The sequence below is a fragment of the Kryptolebias marmoratus genome, linkage group LG12, assembly GCF_001649575.2.
Source record: "Kryptolebias marmoratus isolate JLee-2015 linkage group LG12, ASM164957v2, whole genome shotgun sequence".
NCBI lineage: Eukaryota > Metazoa > Chordata > Actinopteri > Cyprinodontiformes > Rivulidae > Kryptolebias > Kryptolebias marmoratus.
Genome location: NC_051441.1, coordinates 21173636 through 21174441, shown reverse-complemented (window position 1 = coordinate 21174441; position 806 = coordinate 21173636). Strand labels below are relative to the sequence as shown.

The window sequence follows — 806 nt, the reverse complement described above, 5'->3', positions numbered from 1 at the left end:
CCCCCCCCCCCGACTGTGCAGCAAACGAATGCCTGCCCCACTCCTCGCGCATGTAAATGTGCCGGAGTCTGAGTCCGACCGGACCGAGGAGAATCTCACCAGGTTCGTGGAGTCCATCTCTGCTGCCGAGCCGAGCTCACTCTCTGTTGACGTGGACTGCTCTGAGCTGTCACACCGGGCGCGCTCCCGCTGGAAAAAAAAAAAAAAAAAAAACCTCCGTCAGGACGCGCGCACAGACACGCCTTTTCCGCCTCTCCTCGGGCCTTTCACAATAAAAGTCGCAGGCCGCTTGGATTCAGACTTGAACGATTCTGTTAGCAACACAGTGGGTGGAAAACATAAAACCTTATTAAAAAAAAAACAAGTATAATTTGTTCAGATTCAAGTTCTGTGTTATTGAGTTTCAAACATAATCGTTCAAACTGCAGGCCGGACATTTTATTAGAAATATTACATTATTCAGAATACAAAGCATGACTTTAACAGAAGTGTTTTATGGCTACCACCACACATTGGAATGACAGGAAATGAAACAGAAGATAAGGCAGCAAAGAAGGCAACTCAAAACCATATTAACTTCACAGTAAATACAAGCAAATCAAAAGCAAAAAGTATCTTTTTTTTTTAATTAATTTATTTAACCAGGTAAACCCCATTGAGATCCAGATCTCATTTTCAAGGGGGACCTGGGCAGAAATCTGCAGTACACAGCAACCTGGTTACAAAAACAAAATTGATTAATGCATATACACAGGTATAAAAATATAAAATAAATTTAAAAACAGTGACACTGTTTAAAAGAATCT

The 806-nt window shown here is 41.7% G+C and overlaps 1 protein-coding gene across 4 annotated transcripts in view; it reads right to left on the bottom strand.

The window, feature by feature from the left end:
- The window catches only part of copz2 (COPI coat complex subunit zeta 2), a 23840-nt gene that overhangs the window by 19211 nt on the left and 3823 nt on the right, over window positions 1-806 (bottom strand). For all 4 annotated transcript variants that reach the window (XR_005233834.1, XR_001809043.3, XM_017434434.3 and 1 more), the window contains exon 2: window positions 100-189. Coding sequence is in view for 2 of the 4 variants with exons in the window: in XM_017434434.3 (XP_017289923.1) it covers window positions 100-117 (18 nt within the window). In the remaining 2 variants the exon portion in view is untranslated. The remainder of the gene's footprint in view (window positions 1-99; window positions 190-806) is intronic.